General features: G+C 46.8%; 1 protein-coding gene across 5 annotated transcripts in view; it reads right to left on the minus strand.

Moving 5' to 3' along the window:
- Positions 1-4,344: 4,344 nt before the first annotated feature.
- LARP4B (La ribonucleoprotein 4B) overlaps positions 4,345-27,457 on the minus strand; it is an 86,970-nt gene continuing 63,857 nt past the window's right edge. For 3 of the 5 annotated variants that reach the window (XM_081820500.1, XM_081820499.1, XM_081820498.1), the window contains exons 9-19: positions 25,341-25,451; positions 23,868-23,921; positions 23,574-23,783; positions 21,238-21,459; positions 21,061-21,167; positions 20,317-20,568; positions 19,293-19,338; positions 11,393-11,557; positions 9,318-9,442; positions 9,117-9,225; positions 4,345-7,967 (exon numbers count right to left, since the gene is read on the minus strand). In XM_081820500.1, coding sequence (XP_081676626.1) covers positions 7,695-7,967; positions 9,117-9,225; positions 9,318-9,442; positions 11,393-11,557; positions 19,293-19,338; positions 20,317-20,568; positions 21,061-21,167; positions 21,238-21,459; positions 23,574-23,783; positions 23,868-23,921; positions 25,341-25,451 — 1,674 coding nt within the window. In that variant the 3' untranslated portion in view covers positions 4,345-7,694. Of the gene's footprint in view, positions 7,968-9,116; positions 9,226-9,317; positions 9,443-11,392; positions 11,558-19,292; positions 19,339-20,316; positions 20,569-21,060; positions 21,168-21,237; positions 21,460-23,516; positions 23,784-23,867; positions 23,922-25,340; positions 25,452-27,457 lie in introns of all 5 variants that reach the window. The other 2 variants (XM_081820501.1, XM_006747850.3) reach the window with 2 other exon arrangements.

The following is a 27,457-nucleotide window of genomic DNA, read 5'->3' on the forward strand; positions in this document are numbered from 1 at the left end:
TCATCCACACTGGCCGCCCCTGGTCAGCCAGACGGTCACTCGTCCACCCTGCCCGCCCCCAGTCAGCCGGACGGTCACTCATCCACACCCCCAGTCAGCCGGACAGTCGCTCATCCACACTGGCCACCCCTGGTCAGCCGGACGGTTGCTCGTCCACAGTGTCCCCCCCCAGTCAGCCGGACGGTCGCTCGTCCACACTGGCCACGCTGTCCCCCACGTCTAACGCACTCCCTGCACCTGCTGCACACGTGCGCGGCCCCCACAGCCGGGTGCGGGCGTACGGGAGAACGCCAGCCTGGGTCCCTGACATCGCCAGGCTGTGTGGTGCTCTCCCGGCTCTGCCCGTGCTTGGGTACCATCTTCCGGACGGCTCCCTCGGGCAGCTGGCTCCACCTCACATGCTGTCCCGAAACCACCCCACCAGGCCGCTGTCCCCGGTTCCTCGCTCGCCTGCGCCTGTCACACGGGTGCAGCCGGAGCACCAGGCGCCAAGCCTGTCACACACAGTGGCTGACTTGTCTCTAAAACCACCCGTGACCTGGGCCTTAAGGAATCAGCAAATGATGACCGCCCCCCCTCCCCTGGAAGGCAAGGCTGGGAGGGGCGGCCGCGAGCTGAGACAAAGGGTCGGAGAAGGTGCACCTCACCGGCACGACGGGAAGCGAGGAGCGGGAACGGGTCTAATGACGTCCAATAAAGTGAAACCTCAGAGTGAGGGGATCAAGAGGGAGCTCCTACAGGTGCAGGCACCGACCAGCAGAGCGCCCCAATACCCCGCCAGACGCCAATGGGGCTGGGGGCCGGAGTGGGGCCCCTGGACATGGCAAGTGCGCTGGGACAGCCGGCGACACGGGAGTGAGCCCCGCGCAGAGCGCAGGCCTGGAGTGCCACACGCCGTCTCCAGCCTCCCGACCCGCGGGCGCCCACCCGCGTCACGAAGCCCACCCTGACGCACCTAAGAGGACAGGATCATATGGCCTGTTCTCTGACCACAATGGGGCCACACTAGAAACCAGTAACACGAGGACAACAGGAAAATCTCCCAACACCTGGAAGGAAAACAACACCCTTCTACACAGTCCATGGGTCAAAGAAGAAATCTCAAAAAAAAATTAAAAATACAAAGAACTGGGATTCAGCTGACAGGGAAATTGATAGCATGGAACGCTTACCTCAGGAAAGATCATAAATCAGTCATCTTAAATTCCTGAGAAACTACGAAAAGAGCAAAATAAACCCAAATCAATCTCAAGGACTGGTGAGCTCGGGTTTGCCCACCTGAGCCAGCGCTGGTCCCGGGGTTTCTGCGGGGCTTTTCCCCCCGGGACTTGACCTATTAACCAAAAGTACCTCTTGACCGTTAGTTCCCAACAACGGCTAGTGTGCCGGGCGACCCTCCTGTATCCTTACCAGCAACGGGGGTCAGCACCCCACCCCCCACCCCAAACCCCAAGTTCATGGCAGGAGAGTCAGCAAATCTTCTCAGTTTGACTTTGCCAATTAGGCTCAAGCTCATTCGGAAACTTGTCCCAAGATGAAGGGTCTCCTCATGTGGTTTTCAGAGGTAGCCTTGTTCCCAGTTCCAACGGCTACGTGCTCGGACGTGCTGGGACATGGCCTTTGCCTCGAGGCTGCCCAGGGTCCCTGGGAGCCAGACGCAGCGGGAAGCCGAGCTGGCCGCCTGCTTTGAGGCCTGGGGCGGGCGCCCCCCTGGGGGCAGGCCTGGGGCCAGCTCTAACATCCCACATTCCTGCCTGTTGGGGCTGCAAGGATTCATTCCCGGTCACTCAAACAAAAGGGCTGATTCTAGGGCTGTGTGTGGACCAGGGACTGCTGCCTTGACACGTGGGCCCCTGCCTGGTCCTGCCTCTCCCGTCCCTTCCCACGCTCAGACATGGCCACTCAGCCTTTCTGTGTCAGATGCTCCGCAGGCCACGGGAGGCCAGGACAGGCACGGCCCGCTCCTCCTCCCAAACTGTGTGATCACGGTCATCAGGGCCTCACCGCTGGACCGGGTCAGAAGGGCCTGCTGGTATGGGCCCCGTGTGCGTCCTGCGCACGCGTCCTCTGTGCTGCGGCCGGGCGAGGAGGTGCTCTGCGGGACGGCCAGCCGCCCCCACAGCCACCTGCCTTGCTTCTCAGCTCTGGCGGCCCTCGAGCACCACGCGCCTACGGACAGAGCACACGGGCGCACGACCGTTCATGAACAAATCGTGACTTTCAGGGAGGCAAGGGGCCACCGTGGCTCAAAGGAAAACCCGGGCGAGGGTGAACCCAGGCAGCGGGGGCCCCTGCCACGCCGGGGACACCACCGATGGCTGCAGCTACATCTTGTGGACACGCCATCGCCAGTGGTGCAGCCGGCCCGCCTCGCCTGGCGGCTCACTTGCCCGCTTCAGCTCAGGGCAGGGCCACCCGACCACCCAGCCTCCCGGCACGGGAGCACACGCCCCAGGCGTCTGGCGGGCACCCGTGCTAGCGGTGCTCCACGGTGTTTCTGGTTCCACACACACGCAGAACCCCAGTGGGGAGTGCTGGTGAAAGTCACCCGTTGTTCTGATTTCCCGCCCTACCTCCGGCCCGCCTCCGCATGGCAGGCCAGGAACAGTGTGTCCCAGGGAATCCCAGACGCGCCCGTCTAAGAGGACTGTCAGTTCCCTGGGCTCAGATGGGGCTCACTGCTCATCACACCCGGCGATATGAGGCCACCTGCTGGTGGTGCTTCTTGAACCACTGCTTTTAGTCCATGACTCAGAAAAACACAGATTTTAATGTTAGCGAAACAGGTAGGTATACCAAGGGGTGGAACGCAAGGATTGCAACTTCTTGGGGGAAGGGAGGCTTAAACGCCAGGGTTCAGCTCTTGCACCCTCCCACGGCCATCAAAAAACAAGCCCAGACGAGCAGCACGCGGTGGCGAGGTCTGTGTCCCCCCCACCCAGAACACGTGCATCTGTGAGCAAGTGGGGCCGAGGGCCAGCAGAGCGGCCACTCCAAGCCTTCATCAGCCAATCCTGATGTGATTGTCACGTCAAGCCAGTGAGTTTTGGATGGTTACACGGAAACAGCAGAGCATGACCCTAGTTCTTCCAAATTTTCTAGGCCAGTGCTGTGCTACAAAGCATACTCAATAAATATTTCATCAATTTAACAAACATTTATTGAGCATCTGCCATGTTGCAGACAGTGTCCTAAAAATAGGGGATACAAAGGCTATTGGGATGGGCTCACTTCCTGCCTTCATAGAGCACACTGAATTACAACTGTGAGGAGTTCCATGAAAGAAGTTCCTAGCAACGCAGAAGGATGGCTGGATGAAAGCCTACGAGGTCAGCAAAGAAACAGAACTACAGACAGTAATGAAGGGAGCACCTAGACAACATGCATGCATCTGTGGGGACTCCGCAAGTAACAAGTGTGGCATCACCCACCATGGAGAAATAACAAACCAGAGATCCTCCGTATGGCGAGAGTAGAATTAGGCCGTGACCCAGACCACACACGCACATCCAGGCCAACAATTCCAGATGGACTGCATGCACACACGCACGCGCACGCACACACACAGATTATTTTTACGCCTACAGAGTAGGGAAATACTTCAGAAACAAGACCAAGACACTAGAACCACAAAGGAGAAGAAGGATAAATTTTACTACATGATCATCAAAAACTGTAAGATAAAACATACTCTAAAAAAGTTAAGACACTGGTAGGGATTGAAGGGAAGTATTTGTAACATACATAACAGACAAAGAGTTAGTAGCCCAAACAGATCAGGAACACCACGTCAGTATGAAAAAGATAACCCCGTAGAAAAAAAGGCGAAAGGAAATGAATAGGCAGTTCATAGACGAGGAAAATCAGTCAATTGACTTCAAAGCAGACCATCCGTGCCCCAAATCAATAATCTACTAAGCGGTTCATCCACCTGCAGCCTTGAGCAGCGCTGGCATCACCAGTATTTAGGGGTGAGTCAATTACTTTGTTTCTGAGGCTCACGTCTGATCTGAAAACCACAAGGACTCATCATCAAGTGACTCTATGGGAACATCACACAAGAGACAGGCCATTTAACACAAGCAATGGAAGATCCCGACATCGGGGAATTTAGCTCTGTGGTAAATCCTGGATTCAATGCACTGCTCCCCCGAATGCCTGAGACCACTATGCCAACTGGGGGCCCCTCACGCTGCAGACGCTCAGAGCCTCGATAATCCAAACACCAGTTGGAGGCAACCACATTCCATTCTCATGTACACTGATGGGAAGAGACAAGAATTATTTTTTAAAAAGATGTATTCTTGAAGGAATTAATTAAAAAAAAATCAAAAGAAAAATTGCAACAGTGCCTAAATCTTTATTTTTCATAACCTACATTTTTTTCAAATTAGACAGTTTTACACTGAATGACACAAAAGGAAACTTAAATTATCAATAGTTTACACATAAGCTTGATTCCAGTCTTAATGAAAAGAAGTAGAACAAAAACAAAGGCCCTCAAGAAAGCTTCCGTAGCACGTCCTGCTCGGCGGACTGGCGGCTGCTGGCTCTGCTTCTGACTTGGATTGTCTGCGGCACCCAGGGTGACAGGCCACGAAGCACACGAGCCCCCAAACGCAGCTCGCTGGTGGCAGGAACAGACACGCGCCTTCCTCACCCGCCGCCCCTGTAACAAACTGAACTGGCTTTGAAATGTAAACTGCATGATCCTGGCTAACAGAGCCGCCGGAAGCGCCTTCTGCCACCGCCAGTGACAATCAGTGATGCTGGGACAGGCGGGCCGGGCCAGGAACATCAGGACACCAACTCTTAAAAAACAACTACTCTACTGGAAATTCATGTCTGGTAAAATGGGGCCAGATTCTCATCCCGCTATTTCCAAATTATAAGTATCCTCACACAATTTTACAAGTTAAAATGTCATTTGTGATTGCTGTATCTCTTGATTCTACACCTGAGCTACTGCTGGGGGAAGGAAAGACTTCCGTTTCTAAAACTGGACAAAAGCCCCCACCAGCTGTGGCTGCTCGTGCCAGAGTCACCGTCTCCGTGCCGCGTCCCAGGCTCCCTTCTCTTCTGTGAGGGGAAAATCTCACAGTGATCTCAGAAAGGTGGGGTTTGGGATATTATAAAGCTATTTGGCGTATCATCGTTGCTTAATTAAAAAGGGTGCTATAAAAATCCCACCAGAGCTGGGTTGCAACTCTGGCTGCAACTGATGTGGGCCGCAGGGACAGGGGCCGCAGTGCGGCGAGCGGGCACGGAGGCTGCAGGACCGCCAGGCCACGCCCCTCCCCGCACCGGCCGCCCCTGCTCCCGGCTGTGCCCCATTGCTGTCACGAGTGACCCCCTTCGTCCTGCCGGCCGTGGACGGCTACGGCTAGCTCTAGCACACAGCCTGCCACCAGGGCAAGGATCTGTCATTCCTGAAAACCAGTGTGTCAGCTCCACACAGAGTTTGCGGCCCGGGGGGGGGGGGAAGGGGGGGGCGGGCACGGGTGACCAAGGCTGACCGCGTCCGCTCCCTCCTCCAGCAAAGATTGCCACAGTAAGCACTTCCTGGGGCTTGCCTTTCCAGCTCTTCTTCCAGTACTCATGAGATGGGGCGTCAGAGGTCAACTAATTCCTGATTTTTTAAGTCAGCAATCCCTCACCTACAAAAAAAGAAATCCCCCTGTTCCTTTTACACTAGCACTGTGTACTCGTAGATAGTGAGTCCTGGTGGCTTCTCTGAAGGAGACGGTCAAGCGCACCAGGGCCGGCTCTCCTCTGGCAGTTAGGATTCTAAGTAGATTATCTTTTGCTTTCTCCTGAAGCTCCTGCCAGTTTCTGCTTCCTACATTATGCTTTCACATTAGCTATGATTAGTACATATTTACAGACTTGTGAGAAGAGCATGAAAACGTCGGAAGGCTTTGCTAGGACTTTCCATTTCCCTTCTGCAGCAGCAAAGAGGCAGAATCAGCCCAACACACCAGCATCAGAGAAAAAGAAAAACACCTCAACAAATTAAAATAATATTCAAACCACAACATTTAGTTTATCTACATCCAGCTCAATAGCAACATTTATAATATATCAATAATTTTTATCAGATTTTTCTCTTTAGGGTACCTTTTTAATATGTTCTGATTATTTACAACTGTACAAGCGAAGCACACACTCCCAAGTGCACATATTTAATACAGTATCGACTATTTGCATTTACAGGATTTCTGAACAATCTGAAGAAGGTCAACTGTTGAAGATCTTCAGGGTGTATTGCAGACACCACTGCCAGGCCCTGTGTTACAGAACGCTCGCTTGGGGACACCTGCAGCGGCAGCCCCACCAGGCTGAGCAGCTCTGTACCCCTCGTGCCAACCCAGGGGCCAGTCTCCACCAACTCTAAGCTGTCTTATACAAAAGTTAAGGCAAAGTCATTTTCAAGTTTAAATAAAATTCAAGTCTTTAAATATTGGATGGAAATAATGTTTTTAAAAAGAACCCTCAGTCTTGTTAAATAACCTTTTGTGGAATAAACTGGTTACATTTAGCAGGAAATGTTTTAATGTCTGCTGCTTAGAATACTTCAAGAAAAAATTTAGGCATTTTAAAACAAAATAATTTATATTTAACTTTATTATGAACCACTAGCGTTAGTGCATGCGCGTTCTTCGGAGTGCAGCACTTCCGGAAGGGGATCAGTGAGACCCTCGTCTGGGAGGGACTGTCAGCCTCACCACCGAGCCCCCCGCAGACTCCACTCCCTCACGATTTAAGCAACGCTTCCACTGTGGGCCGATGCGGAGCCACGGGAAGGCGCCCACGCAGCGGCTAATGCGGGGGAGCCACGGGGGCCACAGGGGCTCCCACGCCCTCCCGCCAGCTCTCGGGAGCAAGACAACATCAGGGTACATTTTTGTGGGGACACGTGAGTGGGCAACCAGGTTTATGTTTTCATTTAAGTTCTATTCACAATGTGCTTTGACTCTGTCTTACACAACAACCACTTGAGACAGGAGTGAGAGGCTGGTTACTTGCTTGCAGCACATCAAAACTCAAGGTTTCAGGGCTCTCTGGGGTGCATCTCGCCCAGTAGGTCAAAAACGGGCTGTATTTTTTTAAAAAACAAAAACAAAAACAAAACCACTAGCGTCACTTGCTAAGATTCTGAATGAAGTACAACTCCCAAGCCAGTGAGGGCGTGACCTGACCCCTCTCTTCTCCAGGCCACACTGACCGAGTCGCCTGGACCTCGATCCCAGCGGTCTTCAGCCCACCCATCGGTCTGGACATCTCAAAGGAATGCACTTGCTAACCAGTTATTTTAAAAAATGAAGTAGCATAGTTCCGCTTAATTTAGAAAAACTCACTATATATAGCTTGCATTCATAGCCACATGGAGGCTTAATAAAAATATCAATTTGTTAGGATAAATGCATTTTCTATCCTGAAAAAAATCAGACTTATGCATCACCTCCAGTTAAGCACCAACCTAAAATAAGGTTTATATTAATTAAATCCTGAAAAATAGATTTTTTTTCAAGAGGGGGGAAAATCCGACTCATGGAAGAAAAACCACTTGCAGGCACCTCACCGGCCTTGTCTACGCTGCAAGCCCCTAACCAGCGGCTCATTCTTGGCCCCGAGTGGGACAGTGCTTAGTTGTGGCGATCCCAGCTCCTCACAGCCCTCCCAGACCTCGGCGCTCACTGAGGGGACTTGGGAGGGGTGCTCTGTTCTCTGTGTGGACGCTTCCCGGTGGCCGGGGGCGAGGGTCGGCGGCCTGGCGGCCTCCTCTGGTCTTTGGGTGGTCCCGGGTTCGACTTGGGGGCAGGGGGCTCTCTCTCGGCGAGCTTCTTTTCTTCCTTCCCACAACCAACGGCGTTGGGCTTTTGTTCTTTTGGGGGCTGCAACGGGGAAGACGGAGGCTCTCTACTCGTCCTCTGACAAATCTCCGCATAGCTGGGTTTTCGCAATTCCTGGGAAACAGACACAATGCTGGGATTACGTGCACAAAAGGACATCTCCAAATGTGTGAAAATGAGTTCACTTCAGGTAAAAGTGAACAATGTTTTCAGTGGGTGCTCAATTCCACACTCAAAAGTGCTGTCACTTGTAAAAGTTCATAAATTTCAACAAGTTTAGTTTCCCCTGCAGCACAAGGCTCCCTCCAAGACACTCTAGGAACATCTTATAAAAATGGATAAAACCAGAAAAGGTCCTGAGATATGCAGTGCCAGCCTCTGCACTCTAGAGTCACATGGAAGCCCTAAAAAAAAGGTGTGAGAAAAGGTGCCCCTGCAAAGAGCCAGAAGCAGCATCTACCTCCTCCGCCCACACGTCCTTGCAAACACCCTCACGTCACACAGCATGGGCTTCCTGGAACACCTGAACCATGCAGCCCATCACTTACCAAGGAGCTTCAAATAATGTTTGTGCCCATTTCAAACCACCAGAGGCTGGTGGTGTAGATTCAGGAAAGGTGAAGACAGAGTTAAAAACTTTTTTTAAAAAGTTAATTTTTCAGGTAAGTGGAAGCTTGAAGGCTAAATAACAGAAGAGAAACTTAAAACTATTTCACCTCCATAAGCCATTACTAACTTAAAAGTAACTGTAATCTATAAAAAACGTTTCCTTTAAAGATGCAACCTTATAGATAGGATTTAATTCCCAAATCTAAACGACAGAAGTTCACTGAATCAGAATAAACCAGGTTGGCTGCACCAAGGGGGAAGGAGGCAGGCAGAGGAGGTGGAGGGGGGCCTGCAGCCAGGACGGAGCCGCCCGGGTGGGAGCAGGTGGGGAGGGGTGGCGTGGCTTCTTCCCGATGTCCATTGGGACAAATGATGGGAATCCACGCAGAACACGGGGCTGCAGTCTTGAGACTTCAAAAGACAACCTGGCTCAACCAACAGTGAAATAAGAAGCCCCCAGGGTGGCGGCAATGAGAAATAACCAGGACACTCAGTGGGAAGTCAGCAGCCAATACTCAAGGTACTCGGTGAGGAAAGCACAGCACCTACACACGTAAAAAACCCAGCAAACCAGACTTCACTGAAAATAAGCTGACACAGAAAAGAAACCACGCCCCTCCTCCCTGGGGCGGGAAGGGTGGCCAGGACACGTACCGTGGCAGCGCCGTTCACCTGCACTGATTTACTCGCCGTTGTAGTTAGGGCAGAAGGAAGTCTGTCCACACTCGAGGCTTCTCTCTGCTTCTCCACCACCTTGGGATCCCTGTAAAAATGCCACCCAAGGTCTGAATCTCCCACTCACGACAGGCAAGGGCAGTCCGACAACACGGAGGTTCGGCAGAAGGCGGTACTTACTCGGGCAGACAGGCCGGGGAGGGAGAGCGCCCAAAGGCTGTGGACACAGCACTGGGAGCTGGCACCAAGGGCTCTCTGGGGCTCACCGCGGGGAGCGTGTTTGTGCTTGCATCCGTGTTTAGGCTCTGAAAACCAGGGGAAGGACAGTTCAATGCGGGGAGAGACACAGCCCTCAGATTTCTGTCCTAATGATCTTAGACACACCAACAAAGGTCCCAGTCTGAACGACAAAGAGGCTTCCCGCCTTCCTCCTGGGGGCACCGGGGTCACTCTGCTGGGACTGGAAGCATGGCCTCTACCAAGGGAAGCAACTAGCAGTGAGAGGAAACAGAGCCCTGCCTGTCCTCCAGGACGCTCCCCCACTGCCCGCAAACACCTCGCCCCTTGTGTGACTCAGGCCCCCCTCTGGGCCTCCACTTTCGTTGTCTACAAGCTTGTTTTCTCCACAGAATAAATATCAAAGGCATCTTATTCCTGACACCCCAATGCCTAACACAGCCCAGCATATGATGAACCCTCAAACTTCTGTTAAATGTGGAGTTCCCAGTCTAATTCCGTGTGGCTCCTTCTTGTAACTAAAATCAAAAAGATCGACACTTCCACACAGACATAAATGTGGGTGCTTCAAGGTGGGTGGCAGGTGTTGGCAGTTCCCAGCCCTGGAAGCAGGTGTAATTATTCCCAGTTTAACAGCCGAGGAGATGGAAGCTTGGAACATGGACATTAAATCTGTCCTCGGTCATGGGACAAAGACGTGAGTACCACCAGCTGCTCTTACTCCAAACAGCGGCCCCCACACAGCAGCAGTTCACCAGGGCAGTCTTCCTCGTGCCGGGTGACGAACACGTCACTGGAAGTCAGCATGGGCACAAAGAACGCTTTCTTACAATTCTACTTTCAGAGCAGGTCAAAGGTTCAGCTGCAGACTGAACTGAGAACATCTAGAGGGAGCAAAGCGGGCGAGACAGCACCGTCTATGCCCTCTGCCCCTGGCGCTATGGCCCTGCCACAGAACCAGACTCTTCACAAATCCATGCTCAGCTGAAGGAAGCCAGGCTGGTGGGAAGGTGCGAGTGGAAAATGCCTCCTTTCTGTAAAGGTTCATTTACTCCAGGATATGGTCTTGTCTTGCTGTGCCGGAGTGCAGACAGCAGCCAGCGTGACCCAGCTCCCTTCTGGGGACGAGCTGCCAAGCACCCCCTAGCCAGCAGCTCCCACACTCAAGCGCCAAGGCAATAGAAAAAGCTGTTGCAGGGGCCCCACTGAGAAGCTGTGACTCCCTGGGCTGTGGAATCCAGCTCAGACTTGTTAAGTAGGCATCCATGGAGACTCGAAATGTAAAAAATAGTAGTTGCTGCTTTTGGAGCGGGGTGGAGGCTAGCCTGTTCGCCCCCTATGCCTGACACCAAGGGGAGTAAGGCCAGGGGGTCACTGGAAGTCAAGGCCCCTCAACCGCACTGACACTAACATCACTGGAGAGAGGCAACTGTAGCCCAGAGACTACTGTCTGAAAGTTTAAGACTTAAAATAATGCACAAGACGTGCCAAATGTACGTAGTATGTGATTGTTACTGTAACGTACAGTCCTGCAGTCTACCCCAGCGCAAAGGTTAACAACAGGAGCAGGGAGCATGCAGCAGCCAGGACGAGGACTGGACGTGGGGCTTTATAAATCCCTCCCTGAGCCCTGTATTACATTAGGTGTTTCCGGGCTCCTTGTTGTGGCATAGATCACTAAAAATTCTCATCACTTCTGTTGTAACTCAGATTTCTGTTTTATTTTGCAGACTTGTAAAATAAAGGCAGGTCCTGAATAATAACAATAAAAGTGCCATCTGAGCCTCGGGGTGACAGAGAGCATCTGTATGGCACACGATGCCAGTTTCCACCCCTGACCTTGGCAGACAGTAAGGGAATTAACAGAGAAGGTCTAGTCCCAGGTTCAAGTCTGACCCTACCACTCCAAATCCACGTGGCCTCTGCATCACTCACCCTCTCTGAAACTCTTCCACATAAGAAGACTGCCTGTATGAAGAGTGTGGCAGAGAGCCTGGTGCAAACGGTATGTGTCTTACCCTTTCTTTTGAGGACCCTATTAACAAGCTAGACAGCCTGTTTTCAAAGAGGTCCTCTGTCTTCAGGTGGCCTGCTGCCCCAGGCAACGGAGGGAAGTTGGACAGTCCTAATTCGAAGCTCGGGGACGGGGGCTTTGGTGGTGTTGGAGACTGAGTTTGACTCCTCTGAAAGAGAACAACACTGTCATGTTGCAGAAGCATAGACCGTCCGATACTAAGACACAGAGCAGAAGAGTAAGGCAAACAATCCTTTCCAGCTTCTGCTCTCCGTCTCTGTCTGAATACAAAGAGGTCTCCCAATGACCGCAACACTTCGTCATTTAAGCAAAGGTCATTTATTAGGCAACTGTAACCATCAGGAGCACAGTTATAAAGCCGAACCCTCTTGAGGCTGCCACCGGCTGTATGGAGCTACCTCTCTGCGATGCCAAGACCGTCCGGTTCCCAGTCCACAGTCGGCCAACACAAACCAGGGGTACACAGGCATGCGGCTGAGCACAGCACAGAGGCATCGGATGGACAAGCGAGGGAGGCAAACTCAACCCCACCGGTCGAACATCACAACAGCCTGAGTATAGCCGCTGACCGTACTCCTCTCCAGACAAGAACTGTGTTATTAACAGAGAGCCTGCCATCCAACTTATAAAGGAGATAGTGAAATAAAAAAATGTCACTCTGAACTCCCTGAAACTTATGTAAGAAATTTTACAAAGATTTCCATTAAAAAATAGTTTAAGAAGGGGGAAGGGACTTCAGTTATCTGAAACCTAATTTATTCACTTTATATTTTAAAATCACTATGTAAAAACATGGTTATTTCATGACAGATTTTGATCAGGTTCCTTGAGTTTGTTTTCTTCATAATAATATCCAAGAGTAATTTATAAACCCAAGATCCCAGAAGAAAGGCAATGATGTATTTTGATTAAAAAATTAACAGAGCAACTTGCTTTATTTAACAAGCTAGAGTCATATTGTGAATATCCAGTTCCTTGGAGAAGATAAGAAACAGAAGGGGGATAGTTATCTGGGTGGAAGGTAGGCTACTCTGACTGGAAACAATGCTTTCATGGGGCTCACGTAGCTGCAAAGGACCAACATTGCCCAGCAACTTATACCAACAGGAAGATGATTCCCTACAGAGGTAGAATCTGGAGAAAATCTGTTAGAACTCAAGAGACAGCAGGTTAAAGAGTGAAAAGGGATCCACGCTGACAAAAATCCCACTTGTCTCTTGGAGGAATTCATCCCAAACCACAGAACAAGGTAAGACCACAGCCAGAGATCTAAGCGAAACAGATATAATATGCTTGATAGAGAACTTAAAATGATAAGGATACTCACTGAGCTCGAGAAAAGACATCAGAGAGACCCTTACCACAGAGATAAAAGAGCAAAAACAAAAACAATCGATCAGAGATGATGAGCACAATAAACAAAATTGGAAACAGGCTTGATGCAATGAACCTCAGGCTGGAAGAAACAGAGAAACAAATTAGTGACCTAGAAGATGAAGTAATGGAAAGTAATGAAGCTGAACAAAAGAAAGAATTATGGAACATGAGAATAGACTCAGGGAACTCAGTGACTCTATGAAACGTAACAACATTCTTATCACACGAGTCCCAGAAGAAGAGAGAAAAGGGGGCAGAAAGTTTATTTGAGGAAGTGACAACTGAAAACTTCCCTAATCTGGGATCCAGGAGGCAAAAAGAACTCCTATCAAAATCAACAAAAGCAGGACAACACCAAGACATACTGTAATTAAATCTGCAAAATACAGTGATAAAGAAAAGTCTTAAAAGCACCAAGACAAAAGAAGTCATTAACTTACAAAGGAAAACCCATAAGATTTTAGCTGGAGATTTCTCAACAGAAACCTGGCAAGGCAGAAGAGAGTGGAATGACATATTCAATGTGCTGAATGGGAAAAATCTGCATCTAAGAACACTATATCCAGCAAAGCTATCTATCATTCAGGATAGGAGAGACAAAGGGTTTCCCAGACCAACAAAACCTAAAGAAGTTCATGACCACTATACCAGCCCTGCAAGAAATATTAAGGGGACTCTTGAGGGGAAAAGAGATGGACCAAAAATGACAAAGACAAGGAAAGGATCAGAGAAAATCTCCAGAAACAACAAAACAAGTAATAAAATGGCACTTAATATGTATCTATCAACAATCACTCTGAACGTAAATGGATTAAATGCTCCAATCAAAAGACAAGGGGCATAAAACAGATTTAAAAAAAGCAAGATCCATATATGTGCTGCCTACGAGAGACTCATTTTAGACCCAAAGACACCTCCAGATTGAAAGTGAGGGGGTGGAGAACCATTTATCAAGCAAATGGATATCAAAGAAAGCCAGAGTAGCAATCCTTATAACAGACAATCTAGATTTTAAACCAAAGACTCTAACAAGAGATCAAGAAGGGCACTATATCATAGTAAAAGGGACAATCCAACAAGATCTAAAAATTGTATTTATGCACCCAACATGGGAGCACCCAAACATATAAACCAATTAATAACAAACATACTGGTGATAACACATAATAATAGTAGGGGACTTTCACACACCACTCACAGCAATGGAAAGATCATCTAATCAGCAAATCAACAAGGAAACAATGGCTTTGAATGATACAATGGAAGCAGAAGGACTTAACAGATATATTCAGAACATTTCTAACACAGCAGAATACACATTCTTTTCAAGTGCACATGGGATATTCTCCAGAATAGATCACTTATTAGGTCACAAAGCAGGCCTCAACAAGTACAAAAAGACTGAAATCATACCATGCATATTTTCAGACCACAAGGCTATGAAATTTAAAGTCAACCACAAGAAAAAATCTGGAACGACCACAAATACATGGAGGTTAAACAACATGCTACTAAACAATGAATGAATGGGTCAATCAGGAAATCAAATAAGAAATAAACACATTGAAACAAATGAAGATGAAAACACAATGCTCCAAAACCTCTGGGATGCAGCACAAGCTGTTTTAAGAATGAAGTCTAGAGCAATACAGGCCTACCTCAAGAAGCAAGAAAAATCTCAAATAAACAACCTAACCTTATACCTAAAAGAGCTAGAAAAAGAAAAACAAAGCCTAAAGCCAGCAGAAGGAAGGAAATAATTAAGACAGAGCAGAAATAAGTGATATAGAAACTAAAGAAAACAAGAGATCAATGAAACCAGGAGCTGGTTCTTTGAAAAAACTAATAAAATTGGTAAACCCTTAGCCAGACCTATCAAAAAGAAAAGAGAAAGGACCCTAAATAAATCAAATCACAAATGAGAGAGGAGAAATAACACCACAGAAATACAAACAATAAGAGGATATCATAAAAAACTATATGCCAAAAAAATGGACAACCTGGAAGAAATAGATAAATTCCTAGAAACATATAATCCACCGAAACTGAAAGAGAGAAATAGAAAATTTGAACAGACCGATAACCAGCAAAGAAATTGAATCAGTAATCAAAAACTCCCAACAAACAAAAGTCCAGGGCCTAATGGCTTCCCAGGGGAATTCTACCAGCATTATCCTAATTCCAAAATCAGATAAAGACTCCACTTAAAAAAGAGAACTTCAGGCCAATAGCCCTGATGAACACGGATGCAAAAATTCTCAATAAAATACTAGCAAACCAAATCCAATAATACATTAAAAAAAAAAATCATTCACTACAATCAAGTGGGATTTATTCCTGGACTGCAAGTGTGGTTCAATATTCACAAATCAATCAACATGATTTATCACATTAATAAAAGAAAGGATAAAAACCATATGACCATTTCAGTAGATGCAGACAAAGCACAATACCCATTCATGATAAAAACCCTCAACAAAGCAGGTATAGAGGGAACATACCTCAATATATAATAAAGGCCATCTATGAAAAACCCACAGCATCTTCAATGGGGAAAAAATGAGAGCTTTTCCTGTATGGTCAGGAACACGACAGGGATGTCTGCTCTCACCACTGTTACTTAACAGAGCACTGGAAGTCCTGGCCTCAGCAATCAGACAACAGAAAGAAATAAATGTCATCCAAATCGGCAAGGAAAAAGTCAACACTTCCACTATTTGCAGACGACATGATAGCCTATATGGAAAACTGGAAAGATTCTACCAAAAAACTGCTAGAACTGATAGACGAATTCAGTAAAGTCACAGGTTACAAAATCAATGTATAGAAAAATCTGTTGCATATCTATACACCAATAATGAAGCGGCAGAAAGAGAAATTAAGGAATCAATCCCATTTATAACTGCACCAAAAACAGTTAAGATACCTAGGAATAAGCCTGACCAAACAGGTGAAAGACCTGTACACTCTGAAAACTATAAAACACTGATGAAAGAAATTGAAGATGACACAAAGAAATGAAAAGGCATTCCATGTTCATGATTGGAAGAACAAATATTGTGAAAATGTCTATACGACCCAAAGCAATATACACATTTAATGCAATCCCTATCAAAATACCCACAGAATTTTTCAGAGCTAGAACAAACAATCCTAAAATTTGTATGGAACCACAAAAGACCCTGAATAGGCAGAGCAGTCTTGAGAAAGAAAAAAAAGCTGGAAGCCTAACAATTCCAGACTTCAAGCTCTATTACGAAGCTGTAATCAAAATAGTATGGTACTGGCACAGAAAAAGACACATAGATCAGTGGAACAGAGTAGAGAACCCAGAAATGGACCTTCAACTCTATGGTCAACTCATCTTCGACAAAGCAGGAAAAGAATATCCAATGGAAAAAAGATAGTCTCTTCAATAAATGGTGTTGGGAAAACTGGACAGCCACATGCATAAGAATGAAACTAGACCACTTTCTTACACCATATACAAAAATAAATTCAAAATGGATCAGAGACCTAAATGTGACACCTGAAACCATAAAAATCCTAAAGAGAACACAGGCAGTAATTTCTCTGACAGTGGCAGTAGCAACTTCTTTCTTGGTATGTCTTCAGAAGCAAGGGAAACAAGAGCAAAAATGAACTACTGGGACTTCATCAAGACAAAAAGGTTCTGCACAGCAAAGGAAACAATCAACAAAACTAAAAGGCAACTTTTGGAACGGGAGAAGATATATGCAAATGATGTATCTAATAAAGGGTTAGTATTCAAAATATATAAAGAACTTATAAAACTCAACACCCCACAAATGAATAGTCCTATTAAAAAATAGGCAGAAAATGTGAACAGACATTTCTCCAAAGATATCTGGAGAGCAAACAGACACATGAAAAGATGCTCAACATCACCCATCATCAAGGAAATGCAAATTAAAACCACAATGAGATAAAACGTCACACCTGTCAGAATGACTAAAATTAACAAGACAGGAAACAACAAAGGAGAGAGGATCTGGAGAAAGGGGAACCCTCATGCACTGTTGGTGGGAATGCAAACTGGTGCAGCCACTCTGGAAAACAGTATGGAGGTTCCTCAAGAAGTTAAAAATAGAAGTACCCTGTGATCCAGCAATCAAACTACTGGGTATTTACCCAAAGCATACAAGAACACTAATTCAAAGGGATACATGCACCCCAATGTTTATTTACAATAGCCAAACTATGAAAGCAGCCCAACTGTCCATCAACTGATAAACAGATAAAGAAGATACGGTATATATGTACAATGGAATATTTTACTCAGCCATCAAAAAGAATGAAATCTTGCCATTTGTAATGACATGGATGGAGCTAGAGAGTATTACGCTAAGTGAAATAAGTCAGAGAAAGACAAATACCATACGATTTCACTCATATGTAGAACTGAAGAAACAAAACAGATGGGCAAGGGGAAAAGTGAGAGAGAGAAACCAAGAAACAGACTCTTCACTCTAGAGAACACACTGCTGGTCACCAGAGGGGAGGGGGCTGGGGGGCGGGTGAACAGGTGATCAGTATGAAGGAGCACACTTGCTGTGATGAGCACTGGTGACATACGGAAGCGCTGAATCACTACGCTGTACACTAATGTTACACTGTGTTGACTAACTGGAATTGAAAACTTTTAAAAATAAATAAAACTCAATAGGAAGTTAAAAATATCAATCCCGCTGTGTCTTTCTGGCACCCCTGCCTGTTTCTCATCTTTATCATGGTGCAGGTACCTGAAGTTCAGCTCAGTTTCGGGAGTGACGTGCCCTCAGAAGTAAGCTCCCATTTACTCCACTCAGCCCCTCCATGCTTCGGTAACTCAGCAAGGCTCTAAGTTATGCACAGACCTATCGTCTCAAAGTCGTTCTCAGGGGCTTTAAACATCCGCATTTTTCTGAGATGAACCCAGGTTTTCAGAAGACCACATTTCCAGGCATTCAAACTTCACAAAAATTTACTAAATCTTGAGTTTTTAGGAATGAGAGAGGCAGGCAACTGCCTAGATGCAGGAGTTACAGAACGGCAGCGCCTACATATGAGGTCTGATCTTGAATGCAGTGTTTAACATTTTTTAGGATTTGCATGGCTTGAGGTGAGGTACGAACTGGCCCTGGTCCCAGTGAGCTTGGGCTGGGCCAAGTGAGCACACACTATTATCCGTCTCCAAGTTCCAGAAGTCACCAGAATGTCCCAAGGCAGCCAAAGATGCACTCCCCTTAAGAAATTTACCTGCATCACGTGCCTGGCCTTCCAAGTGGCCACAGGTAAGACCACGTGAGTCAGGAACACAAAATGTAACAGAGATGGCAATGGGAAGAAATGTCACCTCTACAGGTAATTTAGTAACCAAGGAGAATAATTCATTTAAGGTAACTAGTTAAGTGACAACCTCTCGTTAGTCCAAATGTTACAGGAATTCATTAATTCCAACTGTAATCAACCAATATAAATGACCTTACCAAAGGGTTTGCCAAAAACCAGACTAAACTGACCAGCAAGGTAGAACTATGGGTATTTTAGTAACTAAAAATTCGTACTTTCAAGACAGAGAAAACAGATCTTTTGTAATGGGAGAGCACATACCCACTGGCTCAGGGGGCTGGACCAAGAATTTACTCAAGGTCTTTCCAGTCCTCCAAGTGTCAATGTCTACATCCTTCCTCCCACATGTCCACACACGCTACTAACTGGGCATACTTCGTGTGGAAACATACCGGATCCATCCCCACACCAGAGCTCGGCAGAAGCATTATCCACAGGAGGAACTTTTACGTTACCCCAGCAAATGTGGCCATGCCTCAGGTACTTAGCACTCACATGAGCCCACTCCTTATTCTTGGGTTTGTTCCAACCTTTTTTTTTTTTTTTAAGAGAGACAGAGAGCACAAGCAGGGGGAAAGGCAGAGGGAGAGGGAGAAGGAGACCTCTGCTGAGCTGGGAGCCCGACATGGGGCTCGATCCCAGGACCTGGAGATCATGACCTGAGCCGAAGGCAGACGCTTAACCATCTGAGCGACCCAGGCGCCCCGGCAGTAATGCTTTCTACATAGGGGATACAAGTTAAACATTCTGAATAAAAAATACCAATGAATTAATTCCTACTGTTCAGTTAATTTCACTTGTACTGCACAGTTACCCACATAGAGAGAACTCATCTCAAAGTGTGCGTAGACCACTGTGTGTGCACACTAGGTTCTCGGCCGTGCCCACCGCACAGCGCGTGCACATGGAGACACCAGGTGTCGACACTCCCAGAGACTCGTCAGCAACCAGCACTTCTACAGAATCGCCTCTAGCTTCTCCTCTTCAGGCTGCCACATCGGTTACCACCTGATGCTCATCACATTAAGAGAAAACCTCTTCTGAAAAGCTCCACACGTCTTAACCTTCATTCATGTAGTTAAATCTCACATTTGTTTAGTTAACAAATTAGGTTTAAAAGTCTTATAATAGTATCAAGGGCTGAATGTACTCACTGTCAGCTTCTCCTCCCGTTTCTTCCGGTAGCCAAAGGAATTCTTCCTAGACAAGAGGAAAGCAAAAGACTGTGTATTTTTTCCCACTTGGAAGGTTTTTCATTGAGCACATGTATGTGCACACACAGTCTTTCTTACTTTGTAAGCTGTTACAGTTGACTTTTGATTGCAAAATCCCAACCTTAGGAAGTATAAGCAAAACAAAAATTTTATAGTAAAAGACTAAACGTAATGTCTAGATTTAAAAAAAAAGAAAAACATTTACTGACAGAATTTTCCTAGTGGTCATTTAGAATTTTTGTTACAGAAACACCTGAATGTCCATTCAGTTGCAGTGATGAGATATATAAAATCAGACAATGAGCTAACAGGTGAACTGTTAAACACTGCTAATGAAAATACATCAGGTTAATCATCGAAGTGGAAAGACCCAGAAGCAGGCTGGTGTGCTCTCACGCCCTCCCTCAGCCCTGACATGACTTCGCCAGCCCACTCCCGCTACCCCCTGGCTGGCAGCAGGGTTTCCAAGCCCCGAGAACCAGCGATACCAGCTTCTGGCTGCGTGCACAGGGCTCTAGATTTCTGGGGGCCAGCACCATGCCCGGCACTGAAGCAACGAACACCAACAGAGCGGCCAAGGCCCAGCAGGCCCTGAGGCCATATGCCTCAGACAGGCATGCCCCGGACAGGCTTCCGTGGCCTAACAGCCCACAAGCTAATTCTATTCCATAATATTTGTTTTAATTTACTTATCCCTTTGTTATTTCAACTGAATACACTGGTACTGTGTAAGCTGGAAAGGAGTTCAAAGAAGTAATCTTGACTGATTCCTTTACTTTACAGAAAACCTATAAGCAGTCTTGCCCAAGATGGCCTAACGAGCTTAGAGCTTAGGGCCCTCGACTGTGATGTATTTGAAAATAACAATTATAAAACATGCCTAAATTGATGGAATTTGAAAACACTAATAACTTATTAGGACAGGTAGGTCGTAGCTGTCTGACAGCAGCTCTGAAGGACTCACCTCCCTCTCCCTAAGCCAGGAGGCGACTCCGCACTGCTCTGCTCCACTCGACCAGACCCAACCTCCCTCTTGGTGTAGGTTGGAGGATTCTGTATCCGTGTTCTAGGCTGACCTGTCTGCCGTGTTTGTGGGCTTCGAACACCATTAATTAGCCGGTCTGCAGTGAAGTTAAATATTGAAGGGCTTTCTAATAGCCCAGCTCCTCTCTCTGCACTGGGAATGGTGTGGCGTAGATGAGATTTACTAGGATTCCTGTAAACAAAAGGTTTGCATACATTCAGCTATAATGCGATCATGGCATCCTAAAATGAGACTAATATATGAATGTCTCAGCTAAAATGTGCTATTTAGAAAAATATTAAAAACATTGCACACTGTGTCTGAGAGTGCAAATCTATGAAGTATCAATGTCCTGCTTAGCGGCAGTGCGAGCCCACGTTAAAGGCAGACACATGCAGATACAAGCTGCAGAGAATCTGTAGGCACTCCGACACACATTTCAGGGGTTCCTCTCACAGAATGTCATTCTATGCCTCGAGCAGTTTGATCTGCACTGGTCCAACAAATCCCAACAGATCATCAGAAGCAGCTTCTTCACTTAGTAGAAGTGACTCGTGCGTGTGGTGAGGATTGCCAGGTTTAACACCATCTGTCCTGCTTTGCTGTTCGAGAACACACCATGGTAGTGACCTGTTACCACAAACCCCACACAACCGCAGCATTTCAACTGCTCATGGAACTTGCCTGCTTCTTGGAGGGTACTGTCTGAGCGAAGTCAGAGGAGATGCTGCAGGTTTGAAGGTTGGAGACGTAAACCCATTTATAAATCCAGTATTTGGAAACGGAGTTACCTAGATTCATTAAAAACAAACACGTCAACAAGCCATAAACAGACCTGGAATTGGCTAACACTGTACGCACCTTGTGGTTGCCTGGGTTGTTTCTCGACATTGTATTCCATTTTATACCGAAAATATTCCCAGGCTGAAAAGAACATGGTGTTAGATCATTGCCAATGACCAGTATTTCCTGAGCCAGGCTGGGGGCTAAGACCTTTTTCTGGGCCGACTCGGGTGATCTTCCCACAGCAGCCCGCCGAGGAAGCCAACTGACACCTGTGCGGAGGCTACACCTGAGAACAAGCTGTGATAGGAAATGGATGTTAGGGACAACGTAGGACCAAAAATTGCTGTTTTAAAAAAAAAGCAACAGAGGGGAAACTTTGGGGCAGAAAGATACCCTTGGGACTTCGTGAGAATCCTCAACGTATGTTTGAGAACAGTTCCCAGAGTCAGACTGTTTAAATATGGATCAACCAGAACCAGATTCTGAAGATTGTTAACCATGCTAAGATCACTCGTGACAAATCATTTCCTTTTACATACACAACTCTGGTATTTGCATAATTGTGCTCAAGAGTTTAAAAAATAAATCAGTTCCTAACCCAATAATTTAACACGACTTGCTGAAAATTCACAGGCACTGTATCTTCACATCTGCTCAAAATGACACGGTATGCTTTAAAGCAAGCAAAAAGCTTCACGTGCCCACCCCCAAACTAGGATCAAAGGAACCCTCCTCAATGGCCAGACAACTGACCTCAGGTGCCAACGGCCCCTGCTTCAGGACGGATACGGGGCCGATTACAGAAATGAGAGAAGCGACTCAAGAGGAACTAAACAGCACAAGCGTGGCGGCTAGCCTCCTTGGGGAGAAATTCTTTAACACAAGAGTTTAAGGACTCTATCTCCCTTCAAGGTTCTCTCATCATATATCAGGCTACATGGCTGTTGGCACACTTACAGAAAACAGCAAAGATTTCAAAAAAGTAGTGCATTATCAGGATTTCCTCTGAAGAGAGAAGCAACTCTGAATGACAGCACCTGTCTGGTAACTGCCCCCTGCCCCCACTGCGGTGGTGCTAGACCTCGGGGCTCTGCCAGCGCCCGAGGACCTCTCCTCACCCTTCCCCATCTGCCCTTCTCACATCCCATAAGCTACGGGCCAAAACCACACGCCCCAGGGCCCATTTAAGAAGCTGTACAGCTCTGTCTCCCAGTTCCCCGCCTCAGCCTCTGGGTCAGCTCAGAGATACTCACGATGCCAATACCCCCCAGTGCCTCGGCACACGTTGCCCACTCTCCTGTAGCCCCTCTCCCTCCCACCCCTTCTGATAAGCTCAACAGAAGAGGACATAACACCTGATAACCCCCTAATTATAAGTTCCATAGTATTCAGTCCCATTTCGTCAATTATTGCCTGTTTGACGGACATCGTTTGTCTTCCAGGCCACATTCTTTCACGGACATGTCTTTACGTGTCGGTATGAAACAGGCACCAACCATCCCAGCTGAGGCGATGCTCTTCTCCCCAGCTTACCCCCTTCAGTCAACATCCTCTTTCTACCATGAGTGGTAACGAGAGCCCCAGATAACATCCCCACATCCCCCACCTGACCTGAGCACCACACAACTGGCCCTGACTCGGTCCACAGCCGTATCCTCAAAGTCATTAACTCAACTCCTGCTTTCTGACCACAACCTTCCACACCCTCCACCTTCCCGCTCTCTGGTTCCAACGAAAGCTGCCCTGCAACCTTGGGTGCACCTGTCCATCAGTCCTTCCCCACTGCCTCAGGTGAGAGGCCAACAGACTGGGGCTGATCAGACCAGTCCTGACTCTCACATCCCACACTCCACCGAGCTCATGCCAGTGCCCAGGCAGGGTGCACCTGACCTCTCTAACCCCTCCAGCAGCACAACTGGAGAAAACTGCACAACTGGATCCACTACACAGGCCAGCCAACTCGGGCTGGTGTGAGAAAAAAAGCTTGTAGGTCTTCTACTTGTCCTCAACTGTTCAAGTCTATTAAAACACCTCTGTCTCCTTAAAAGCATCTCTCCTTGCAAGGCCCCCATGCTCAGGCATAACCCAGGGATCCCAGACTTAGGATCACATTTTGTGTTTTACTGGGGATTACACAGCTTAGGAAGGTACTGCTATACAAGAGGGCAGGGGGACTGGGCCAAGGATCAATATGACAGTCTATGAAGGTTTTTTTTTTTAAATGTACACAGCTGCGTATTGATCTCCCAATTAAGTTTAAATCCACAAAAGAACCTGAAGGTCTGTTTTACCATGGCAAACTGTCTGTGTACCTGGTTCCCCCACTACAACAACATCTCTATCCTTCCAAGCACCTCATGCAGTGTCCACAACGTCCTGCCGCACGAGCTCCACGTAAGGACAGGACTCACCAGGGGCGGATCGAGATAGCTGTGTGTTGCCGACCACGTCTGGGGGGCGATCAGGCTGTATAGGGGGAGCTGCTGCTGGGGGCTGTAGACGGGAGGTAAGTAAAAGGAGGCTGTGTAGCGCTGCTGCGCATAAAGGCTCATGTCCAGAGGTCTAAATCCGTTCTTTGGCAAAAATGTGTTTATAGCTATTGCCTTTGCTTTTATCCGTGCCTGTTTGGGAATACAGAAATTTCTATCAGAATACTCAAGAACTGACTGGCAAGTAAAGAAAGTATAACCCATGGTCTTGCTTACCTTAATTGGTTTTCCTTGAAAAGTTTTCACTTCTTCTCGCAGATACTTGTAAGCCTGAGGGCAAAAATCACCCAAAATACCAGTGTTAATCTTATAAATAAGATGAACTGACAGTTAACTCAGGACCTTGAATAAGGAAATGGTATAGTTAAAATATGAGGGACAAGACCTAGAACCTACTTTGGGTCACAGATTCCTTAAAAGAACCTCTAGGAGCTAAGGAGCCTCTAGCAAAAAATCTCATGAACAACATTTGCATACAATTCTTTTAGTATTAACAGATACCACAAAAGCCTCCCACAACCACAGGCTAAGGATCCTGACCTGGGGAAAATAATGGACACCACGCCCCTAACACTAAACCCCAGCTTGAAAATGGAATTGCACAGTTCAAGAGAGGGAAACATTCAGATTGCAGTATTTCTGCAGCTCCTTATTCTTCTCCAAAGTGCCCTCCCTAACTGGGAAGGCTCTGCGCCACCTGCCCTGACCTTGGCCTACCGCCCCCCATCCTGGTGAGGAGTGCTGGCACCGCCCCACTGACAAGACTCTGCTCGACCCCACCGCCCAGTCCTCCTGTGCCCTTTCCCTCCATCCCACTCAAACCCATCCTTCAGATGGCTGTTTCTCTCGTCTCAACTTCCCAGCATCCACATCACCTACCACTTAACACCATACAGCTGACCCTTGAACAACACGGGTTTGAACTGCAAGGGTCCACTTATATGTGGACTTCTTTCGATAAACACAGGACAGTACTATGAACGTATTTTCTCCTGATTTTCTTCACAGTATTTTCTTTTCTCTAGCTTACTTTATTCTAAGAACACAGTATATAATAAAAATAACATACAAAACGTGTTGATTGTTGCTGTTATCAGTAAGGCTTCAGGTAGATGAGCGGTAGACCATTAGTAGTTCAGATGTGGGGAGTCCATAGTTCTACGTGGATTCCTCCCTGCATGGGGTCAGCATCCCCAACTCCCCTGCTGCTCAGGGGCCAACTGTACTGGCATTCCTGGAAGCACGTTAATGTTTCCCCCAAATAAGATTCCACCTTTAGGTCAGGGAGACCATCTTCACTCCTTGCTTCTCCTCACAGAGCTTCCCCAGGGCCTTTTCAACTATCTGACACACACAATGATGCCCTGTGAAACTTAAAATTACATTCAAATTTCCCAGAACACTTTCCAAATATTAAAACTTTCTCTACCCAGATGAAACAACAGAATTCATTTTCATGGGCTGCTTGTCTTACATGTCCTTAGAAAATAATGTCATATGCTTTATTGCTACAAAAACTGTCTTCACAAACACCTATTTCAGTTTCTATAACCTGATTGCCTCTGCATTTTATAATCAAACTTAGGACCACCATGCAGTAGTAATCTCCAAGCCCCAATTTAGTGCCCTCCACATACTACTTGTGAAGTATGGGTAACGCTGAGCTCCATGGGGTTGGGAACAGCTTACCTGCTGTGCATCAGCTTCGGTTTCAAATGTAATAAACCAATTATCATTATAGGCAAATTCACAGTTTATAAATTTCGGTAAATTGTCTCCTTTAAATAATGCTTCTACTTCCTACAGGAAATAGAGATGTAGAAATTAATTCTCGACTACGCCACATTTGTCCTTACCAAGTAGAAATGACGCATACACTCAAGGACAGATCCTTAGTCAAAGAGTCCGACGTACGGACAGCTAGTAAGCCTCTTTCAGAAGAGCTGAGGAGCTGACTGGCACAGAAAATAAGTCCACAACTTATTGATAGCTTTTCTTTGTACACTAAGGTACCATGAAGCTAAATTAATGTGAAAATATCATATCACTCTACCAGAAAGCTGATAACTTACACAATTGGGGAACGAGGTGGTGGTGTGAGAAATTTAAACATTAGCTGAACTTTTGTTTCTGGCCAAGATGGACCAGATTTATCTTCCCACTGAAACAATTATATGAAAGAACAGTTTTAGACAGCAGAGCTCAGGTCATGCAGGGCATGTGAGCCTGGGGTGCCCATGGGGGCCCCACAGCCCCCCAGTGCCAGGGAGGTGAGCATGCCCCGGCCGCACATGTGCAGGGCTCTCACGGGGTCTCCCACGGCACAGTATGCATAAACGGCCCCTGCAATGATTAGAGGGAACAGCTGCAGCACTCACAAGGACAGGAGGTGTGTCTGCCCCCACCAGGCCGAGGAGAAAACACTCCCAATGCACAGGGGCTCAGGCACAGTGTGCAGAAAGGCACTGCTCTGGCGTGGGCAAGAACAGGCCCTGCAGTCATGTGGCCCTACTTCCGCCTGACAACACTCCTAAAGGGTCAAACTGAACCTCAAATAAAGCTCAACATCAGCTCCAGGAAATAATATAAAAACATTTAGTACTCAATAAAGTAAAATCCAAAATGCGTGGCATCCATTCAAAATTTACCGGGCGCACAAAGAAACAGAAAAATAAGACCTGAAGGAGAAAAAAACCAATCAAATCAGGCCCAGAAATGATACAAATGATAGAATAAAAAGGCAAAAATATTAAAATAGTTCTTAGATATGTATCCTATTTTCAAAAAGGTAAGACTGAGCATGTTAAATAGAAACACAGAAGAGGAAAGAAACAAAGACCCAAAAAGAACTCTGGAATGAAAAATGCACTACGTTGCATTAGCAGTTAGTTAGGAACTTTGAAAAGAAGAGAAGGGAGAAGAGAAAAAGAATAACACCTTAGGAAACTTCAGTTCAAGAAACTCACAAGCTACATCAAGGGGTATCACCACCAAATTGCTTAAAATCTTCAAAGCACTGAGAAAAAGGGAGCCGTGCCGACATGCAGAGGAACAAAGACCAGAATGACAGACCAGCCCCAGAAACAACGCAAACCAGAACACAGGCGAACAGCATCTTTAGATACAGGAAGGGAACACAAGCCTGTAATCCTGAGTTCTACACCCGGAGAAAACAGCTTCCATAAATGAAGGCAAAATAAAGATTTTCTCAAAAAGAATGAATAAATAAAAGAAAAAAGAAAAAAATTTCTCAAACACACAAAAGCTGAAAAACCTCCCTGCCAGGAGAGCCGCACCACAAGAAATAAAGGATGAAACAGGCAGAAAGGAGGCCAGAGGAAGTGTAGACCTCAACACAGGCATGAAAAGCACTGTAAATGGTAAATACTGGATAAATAGGAAACACATTTTTCTTACTTTTAATCTCTTGAAAAGAAAACTAACTTGTTGGAGACAAACATAACCAAGTCCTGTGTGGTTTAGGAATACCCAGCGTACCCGCCGGGCTCAGGAAGTGGAGCGAGCCTCGGAAGGGGGAGCAGTGGGGCACTATTAACTACAGGCAGACACGGACCAGCTGAACATGTCACTACAAACCCTAAAAGCAGCCACTGAAACAAAGAGTTATATCTAATAAGCCAAAAAAGGAAACAAAAATAATGAATTTAACCCAAGTAGAAAGGGAGGCATGGAAAGAAAGGAAAATGAGGAACAGGACAAAGAGAAAACAAGCAGCAAGGTGGCAAATTTAAACCTAATCACATTACTGATCACTTACATGTGACCGGTCCAAACTTCCCACTCAG

Source organism: Leptonychotes weddellii, chromosome 5, assembly GCF_054177405.1.
Source record: "Leptonychotes weddellii isolate Sample4059 chromosome 5, ASM5417740v2, whole genome shotgun sequence".
Taxonomy (NCBI): domain Eukaryota; kingdom Metazoa; phylum Chordata; class Mammalia; order Carnivora; family Phocidae; genus Leptonychotes; species Leptonychotes weddellii.